General features: G+C 44.4%; 1 protein-coding gene across 1 annotated transcript; it reads left to right on the plus strand.

The window, feature by feature from the left end:
• Positions 1-4,307: 4,307 nt before the first annotated feature.
• LOC147679536 (lysosomal-associated transmembrane protein 5-like) lies at positions 4,308-8,452 on the plus strand. Its single transcript, XM_086943121.1, has one exon. It carries the CDS (start codon positions 4,347-4,349, stop codon positions 5,037-5,039), a length of 693 nt encoding a protein of 230 aa, XP_086799247.1. The 5' UTR covers positions 4,308-4,346; the 3' UTR covers positions 5,040-8,452.
• The last annotated feature ends 716 nt before the right edge of the window (positions 8,453-9,168 follow it).

The raw sequence follows: 9,168 nt of genomic DNA on the forward strand, positions 1-9,168 counted from the left end.
GGACCACTGTGCTCTCAATCACGCAGTCGTTGCTGACAGGTACCCTCTTCCAAACATCACGGAAACGTTGGCCCAACTAAGGGATGCTCGCATCTTCTCCACTCTAGACCAGAGGGCTGCCTACCATCAGGTTAGAATTTATGGTGAGTCCATGGACCTGACTGCTTTCATAACTCCTTTCGGAACCTACAAGTTCACGTGCCTTCCCTTCGGTTTGAGCTCTGCAGCCTCTGTGTTCCAGAGAGCCATGGAAGATGTGATGAACAGTATGGAAGGAGTCAAGATTCAGGAGGCAAAGCAATGCTTGTTATGATTGACTTGTCGGCGGCCTTTAACACCGTCCCCCATGAGGGTCTCCTCGCCAGACTTCATGAGATCGGTCTGAGGGGGGCGGTGCTCAGCTGGTTTAGATCTTTTTTGTCTGGCCGTCGACAAACGGTCTGGGCCTCACCTAGCTCTGCCGTGATGCCGCCTTTGGGAGTCGGAGTCCCACAGGGCTCCGTGTTGAGCCTGACTCTATTTAACATCTTTATGACCCCTCTGGCGGCATTGGTGGAGTCTTTTGGGGCCCAGATCGTATCCTATGCCGACGATACCCAGCTCCTCTTCACGTGCGGGAAAGGAGAAGATTTTGATGGAGAGAGTATCCGTGAGTGCCTTGGGGCTGCTTTCAAATGGTTCCAGCTTAACAGCCTCAAGTGCAACTCAGATAAATCTGAGGTACTCTTCTTCGGCTGTCCATTTGATCCAGACTGGCATGAATGGTGGCCTGTTAATATGTTTCCTCCAGCGCGTTCGTCCCAGTTAGCAAAGAATTTGGGAATTAAGATTGATAATGGGCTGATGCTAAAATCTCAGATCCTTGCTCTCACGGGAACTTGTTTTGGCCTCCTCAGGATGCTCCGGAAGTTTCTCCCTCTGCTCTCAGAAGATCATAGGAAGACTACGGTGCAGGCTCTAATTGGTTCAAGATTGGACTATTCCAACGTACTATACCTAGGCCTGCCGGAGTATCTCCTGCAACGTCTGCAGGTGGTCCAGAACACGGCAGCGCGGGCCATTTTTGGCCTTCACAGGCGAGCCAGAGTCTCTGGCCTGCTGCAGTCACTCCATTGGCTGCCTATTCGGAAGCGGATAGTGTTTAAGGCTTTGACCTTGGCTCATAAGGCTCTTTATGCCTCGAGAGCTAAATAACTCCAAAGGAGGATTGCCTTTTACCGGCCGGCCCGATCTCTGAGATCTGAATCATTGTTCCTTGCTGTGGTTCCTCGAGTAAAAAGGGCCCGCATTGGAGGCCGCTCCTTTAGGTTGCGGGCACCACAGCTTTGGAATACTTTGCCCTTGGCATTACGCAGCACATCCAATTTACTGACTTTTAGGAAGGGCCTTAAAACATGGCTCTTTGCTCTTTAGTACGCTCTCTTTCTCTATTGCTGGGTCTGTTTTTATTCTTACTGCTCTGTTTTTATTTTACTGTGTTATGTTTGTCTGTTTCTGGCTATCAATAAAAGCGCCGGGACACTCTATCGGAGTAGTTGTGCGCCTTTAAAAGACTAAACTAACATAACATAACATAACAAGATATATCAAGAGGACGTCTTGATCCATGGCTTCTCTCAACTGGAACATGATGTGAGGATGAGGGCTGTACTTGAGCGAATCCGCGCAAGAGGTTTGATCTTGCGCGAAAATAAATGCAGGTTCAACCTTCCTGCAATGGACTACCTGGGTCATTACTTGACTGGGGGGGAGTTAGGCCTAGGGATCGCCTTGCGAGGACTATTGAAGAACTTCCCATCTCACAATCTACAGACAAGCTAGTCACCTTCTTAGGGATGGCGAAGTACTATAATAAACTTGTTCCAGAGTTTGCTTGCCGCACCTTCACGTTGATATCCCTCTTAAAGAAGGGTGTGAAGTTCTCTTAGTCTCCACTGTGCCCGTTGGAATTCGAGGGTATCAAGAAGGCTCTTAGTTCAGCTCCCTCTCTTCAGAGCTTCGACACTTCTTCGAGCTCTATTTTGATCACTGACGCCAGTTCTAAGGGATTGGGTGCCGTTCTTAAGCAAGCAAGAGACGGCAAAGAAGAGACCCTCATTTTCTCTCAAGGGCTCTTGTAGGTCCGGAACTCCAATAGTCCGTGATCGAAAGGAAGCACTGTGCATCTTCTGGGCTATCAAGAAACTTTTAAAAAATTCTCTGGGGTGGCTCATTTGTTGTTCATTCAGATCATAAACCCCTTAAGGATGTCTTCTGCCAAAAGGCCCTAGACGCCGTCTCTTCTAGAATATGTAAATGGGTGATTGCTCTGCAAGATTTTGACTTTATCATAAAATACATTCCTGGGGTAGATAACAAGGTCGCTGACTGTCTCTCCCGCTTAGTGCCCAAACAGTGTGGGGAAGTCCCGCTTGACCATGAAGATTCCTGGGAAATTGATGACTTCAAGGTTTGTGAGATTGTTGAAGGTGTTGTCTCTGAGACAGAGTGGAGAGACGCCATGAGGAGTGATGTTGACATGCTTAAAGTCTCAGATTAATGTCCGAAGGTTGGATGGGCCTCAAGAACTTGAGTGAGGGCGTCCGTAAGTTTTGGAATGTGCGGAATGAACTTTCGGTGGGTAGAGATTTACTTTGGAGAGACACGCGACTCGCCCCTCCACAACTTCTTAGAGAGAAAATTGTACACCTTGCTCACCAGGGACCCCAAGTCATATAAAAAAAACTAAGGAGTGGGTTTGCCAGCAATTCTGGTGGCCAGGTATTGATATTCTTGTGGAGCGCCTATAGAGAGACTGCACAGAATGTAATACTGTGATAAAGTTTGCAAGACTAGGGTTCAGCCTATGATATTAAGACAAGCTCCCACACGATGTTGGCAACATGTAGCCTTGGATCTCTTGGGGCCTGTTTCCTTCAAGGCGGGTCAATCCTATGTCCTTGCCTTGATTGACATGTACTCAAGATGGCCTGAGATCAAGATAACACAGAGTATAGAGAACAGAGACGTCACAACATTTTTGGGAGACATTTTCTGCAGGAAAGGCCTCCCTGAATCCATTCTGACTGAAAACAGAGTTCAACTCGTGTCAAGAGAGATGGAAGAGTTTTTGACCAGGAAAGGGATTCAACACAAACGTTGTTCTCTCTACCACCCCGAATGCGACGGAATTGTAGAAATGTTCGACCATGTGTTGAAGGAGTCAATCCAACTGGCCAAAGAACAAGGGAAGGACTGGAAGTCTGTGGTCCTTGAGAAAGTTATGATTTACTGTTTGACTCCCCACTCTACCACTGAGAAAGTTCCCTATGAATTGTTTAGGGGCCGAACTCCCAACACAGACGTGTTCCAGACATGGATGAGAGAGAAAAGTGCTAACAATGAGATTTGTGAGGGATGCTCAATGGCGAGCACTATGGGATCTCAAGTTAGCCAAGAGAAAAGCTAACTTCGACACCAGACATGCGGTCTCTCGCAACATATGTGGCTGACGGTGTGAGAGTACACTTTCCCCAGAAGTCTACTGGTACAAAGTTCGCTCCTCCTTTTAAGGTGACTAAGCTGTTTCACAATGCCGTGAAACTCGACGACGGGCGAATTTGGAATTTGGGCAGGATTGCCCCCTTACATCCCTTTGTTTCTTTGAGTCGGCAGGTTCAAGTTGTCGGCTCAAAGGTAGTTTCTCCTCTGCGCAGGAGCACCCGCACACGTAAAGCTCCAGAGAACTTACACAACTATGTTTTGAATTCAATTTGCTTCCTTGTTCTTGCATCTCACAATGTTATGTTCTTTGCTGATTACCTATGTACCTTTAACACTCTGTGTTGTCTTCATTACTTTAGGTTTGGGGGGAAGGTGTGTGGTAGTTGTCCTTTGAGCTGCTCTGTGCTATTCATTGATTCCATATGGAACATCCTGACCTATTCATCTGACTGTAGATCGTAGAATGTGCTCAGCTCTGTTTCTTAGTGCTTGTTGTCAGTTGCTGTTGGTTTCCTGTGGGTAGGACGTTGTTGAGGCTGAAGCTTAAATAAAGAAGTTCGTCGCAGCTTATTATCCTTCTACCTGTACTTCTTCACAAGGGGACCTTTCGAACAGGTGCGCGCCTGCGGGTCAAAACAGTATTTGAACCTCAGGCACACTCCATTTATTTTTAACACCACAAAAGGCGGAGATTACAACTCCAACAGTATTAAGGTCCTATTCCTTCACATTGCCTGACTTTAACATGTCTTCCTCGTCCCTTGTAACGGACCGCCTATCCTAGTCAGCAGAATAACCAGGCGACTCATGGGAGTGACGTGGAACCCGGATGTGTTTTTCAACACATTCCTCCGTAGACCAAGATGAGAGACGGCTTGGAAATGGCGACGTTCCGCTCTCGGGAGGTGCCGCGCTGTTGCGGCTGCCTTACGGTGCGCTCGGTGAGCCTGGGCTTGGCGCTGTACATTATGTTCTCCAGCGCGCTCATACTTGTGATGTATACGGTCGACCTGGCTCACGGCAGAGACTCGACTTTGGCAGACATGGTGCTGGCCTATCTGTGTGGTGCGTTATTGATGCTGGTGGCCCTGGGTATGATGTGCGGGGTTTTGAAGGCAATCCCGTCACTATTGCTACCTTTCCTCGCGTTCCAGACCCTAGATTTGTCCGTCAGCATCCTCAGTTTCTGCGGCCTGTTTGTGCGCTTTCCGCCCTGCCTGGGCTTCCTGAATTGGGGGCAGCGCCGCGCTGCATTATTCATGGACGGGGACAAATACCCGTCGTTTTCTGAATCTTCGGACATGGAGCCCACGGAGAAGCAGCTACTTCGTCCCATAATCTACTTGGCTCTGTCCGCAGCCGCTGTGGTGCTTCTCAAGTTTTATTTCTTGAAGTGTGTCTGGCGCTGCTACAAGTTCCTGAAGGCCGGCCGTAGCGAAGAAAGGCATGTGCACGTTTCGACCGTCAAGCTGCCCGAGAAGGGGCTGCTCCTGCCCTCCTATGAGGCTGTCGCACTGCCGGCCAAGGAGCCACCGCCCCCGGCATACTCCGTGTAGCTGCCGTGGCTGCTACTTCTCCAGGGCTGAGGAAGGAAGCGCTGTGCTCCGAATGGTATTCAAATCAAGGGCTTTTCTATTTCGTATCAACTTTCTCCTTTTGTGCTGATTGTCTCTGACGTGTGTTGTCCAGGTGGATCGCCAGTATTTGTGGTTTGGTTAAAAAAAAAACTGTGACTCGAAATGCTGCATCACATGATCCCACAGTATTTCGCGGAATTTTAAACCGTACTTCACAAGGAGGGATTGTCATTTTTTACCACACATTTGCCTTGTGTTGAACCGAGTCTCTCATTCTGCCTAAGGGACCAGTGTTCAGCATTTTTGTTGTTGTTGTTGCTGGGACTGTTCCAACCTACAGCGTGATGCTCCATTTCTACCTGCGATTATTTCTAGATCTAATCTAACATCACCGGGCAGTTTATTGTCATCCCTGAGTACCGTCTAATGCTCCACGGCGGACTACCAGTATCACAGAACGATGTACCTAAGCTGCAGGACTGCTCTTCAACATCAACTTTCAGAGGTGCCCATAATATCGGTCAGCTACTCCAGCCTGCCGGTGTTCCGTCGGTTCCAGCTCCCTGTCTGTATGCGGCACTGTCCCCAACAAAAGCCTATAGCTGTTTAACACTTGTCTTCGCTATTCATTGCACAATAACTGCCTCAAGTTCTCAAATGCCTACTCCGGATAGAAGGCTCCATTCATCAGATGCTCGAGGGCTATCGGTGGTCGACTTGATGCTTCTTTGCAACCGCAACACCACAGTTCGATTACTAATGGGTGGGCTATGACACATTCTCTCTCCCTTAAACGAGAAGAGCTGGTTTCAATAAACATGTCCTATCCTAGACCATGCCACCTTACGAGTTTTGGGGGCTGCTCCCTCAGTCCTCAAATCTTGAATTGTAATCAATGCCTCTACGATCGAGCAAAAACCTCGAGTTGCCATCTACAAAACTAGATTAATTTTTAATTGGTTATTAGACGTCAACTGGATTATTGTCTGTTTTTGAAAAGTGATCTTCAAACTGCTGCACAGTTAATAGAAACCCCCTAAACGTTTGTTTGAAACACTGAGAAATTGAAATCCGCAAAACAAAAATGTTGCTAATGCACATTCCATTGATGGTCCATTTGAGGAGAGCATTCTCAAGGTTTTGGGTGCAAACATGTTTTGATGGTAGACACCCCAAATTAATAATAATGTTTCACTGCTAGGTACCCCTTCCGATTTCAGTACTAAGATGCTAAAACACCTTGTCAATTTATCTTAACCATAGGTGGTATTTGTACAAAATGAGCTTATTATAAAGTCCTTGTTTACACTGTTTTATCTCTGAAAAATACCCGCACAAAACATTTGAGGCATGCTTCATGGAGATTTGTTTTCTAACATTGTATTTGTCTCTAGTTTTCGAGGTGACATCGCGCACCTTATTTTGATACAAAAATCATAGCGTGCCTTACCACTGTCATGCTGTGATTGAAGCAATGCCTTTTTTGTGACTTGTTTGACATTGTATTACGCCCCACAGTATAATCTCCGTTTATTTCTGAAATTGTGGTAAATATAGCAACTGTAAGAGCTTTGTAGGAAAGTATAAACGAGACAATACCTTCTTTGTTGAGAGGACCAGCGAAAGTATTGCATCATTTTCATTTATGGGGGAAAAGTGCAGGGGTTACAATCTGAGGTCACAGCTGCTTTAAAAATATTTGAGTGCCAGTACGTTGAGAACATTTTTTTTAAAAATGTATTTTGATAACTGCTTCTGACATGGGTTTTCATTCAAAACACAGATCATAAAGTACATCAAGTTATCTCTGTCTCGAGTAACCTTTAAAGCCTAATTTGTGCCTTGAAGCTTTGCCCCCAAAAAGTATATATATTTTTTTTCAGTCATGTTGTCTAAAGCTATAAGATCCCCCTCCCATATTTTTTTTTGCTAGTTGTTGGAATTGAAAAATAATCGACACCGTCCAAAGGAAATGTGCTTTTAATACAAAAGCGACTTCACTTAAACTAATGTGGTCCACAACCTCTGTATTTATTTTTTTGAAATTTCAAGTAAGACTCAAAGTAGGGCAAATGAAACCAAGCATTGGCAAAACCAATAGACTTCACTTTTAATTTACAAGCACAGACCCATTGGCTTTGCCATTGCTTGCTTTGGTTACTTTATGGTCAGTAGCATTCTAAAATGGCCGTCCTTGCATGAGCCGGTATATGCATGCAAGGGTGGCCAACTTGGAGTGTGTTTAGACAAAGTATAAGAAATCATCACAGTGTTACAGTGGTTGCAATTATTTTTTGTTATACTTTATTTTTCAATTTCTATTCCAAGATGATGGCAATTTTTAAAAGTTAAATCAAGTTTTATAAAGCGCATGGCTTCTTCAAAAGAAGTGTCTCAGTACTGAAGTTCAACTCATGAAGGTCTACAGCACTTTCAGTGTATGTATCGTAAACTGTGCGTGGAATGGCTCACAAATGAGCACAAGGGCATGGCCTCGTAGCAGGGTGCAGCTGGCAGGCCATACCATAAAGAATTTTTTTTTTAAATCACAGAGTTAAAAGGAGCATAAATAAAAAAAAGTGCCCCCATGGCAACAGTGAAAGGATACACATTATCCAATCAAACAATTTAAAGATGAAAACCTCCACTGGTGCAAACTAGACAAAAATAGGGAGGAAAGCCACTGAGAAAAGAGCAGGGAACTGAAAACTAGAAAACTGTTCAGCTATGATCAATTCGCTGGCCCAAAGCTTACTTTGTGTATATTGTATTGTAGACAATATGTACTTGGCAACAGACTGCAGGTAAGACAAATTTAAAGGGGCCTCTACCATTGCGTCCCTAATCCAGGGCAAATGTTTGCTTTTGCTTGGGGAACTTGCTGTCGACCTAGCTGTGCAACATTTCAGGCGTTTCTATCCACCACCTTCCTAAAGCTTTTCTTTGTTTTTAGCTTCTGCTTTGTTTCATTGCTATTATCTGTGATGATTTTTTTTCTTTTTGCTTATAATATAGGGGTGCATATCTTCAAAAGCAAAGTCGGATGTGATGACCAGACTTTATAGGCTAACCTATTTACTATGCATATTCTTTTAAGAGTAAAGAGAATGCATCTGCTTTCTCATAATGTTCTGGATCGAAAATAATGTAGATGTTATTCATGCAAGATTTCCGATCCAACATACTTAGGCTTGAAATTAAAATGCTAATCATTGGGGAAAAATTATTGTATTTCTATTACGTCTGTGATTTTTTTGGAACAAATTGCGATTTTGTTTTACAAACACGCACCTTAAGCCAGAACGCTGGTATCATACTGATGGTTTAAAGAAGTGATTTAAAAAAAATGCTTTTACATTTGATTGTCTTAATAAATACTATTGATCCTTTCAGTTTTCCTTTATAATTAAGATTATCAGGAATTTTCAAAATATGATTAAAACATCTGGGTGTTATTAGTGAAAACAAGGAGACCTAAGGCCAGTTGCCAGCATACCTGTAATACTCCCGCTGAAATCGTCACCTTGAATGTTGGGTATTATTTGATTTGTTTAACTTGACATGTTTCAAGTCCTGCATCATGGATTTTTGTGTACATACCATGTAGTATTAGTGGCTTGAACTCTCCTTTTTGAGCGACTACATTTGGTTCTACTTGTGCACTTCTTAAAAGCTGCACATCCTACTTACCCAGTATAGATAATGAGGGGTTGTGTCAAGGGTGGAGTGGTCACTGTGGTTTGACTTGGGTAGAATTCTCTTCTTTCCTAGTCTACTGTCTATAACCACAGCTACATTCTCGTTCTAGAAAAATCAATATACCTATTCACGGGGGTGGGAGGGTGGGTACAATATAAACTGAGATGCCCCTCGCTCATAATGGAGTATAAATGTATTTGAAAGCTACTGAGTTAGGAGTACAGAAGAGGTGCAGAAATAATCCTCTCGGTGATGTAGTTCCTTATTACTCCTGTGGCGTAGATAGTTGGTTTTTCAACGTTGAGAATGTTTGTACCACTCTGTGGCAAGCCCCGAGACGAATGTTAGCAGATACACTTTTTAGACCAGAGTACATGGCATACTCGTAGTGTTTATCCCAGATTTTGAT

This window comes from Lissotriton vulgaris, chromosome 11, assembly GCF_964263255.1.
Source record: "Lissotriton vulgaris chromosome 11, aLisVul1.2, whole genome shotgun sequence".
NCBI classification, from domain to species: domain Eukaryota; kingdom Metazoa; phylum Chordata; class Amphibia; order Caudata; family Salamandridae; genus Lissotriton; species Lissotriton vulgaris.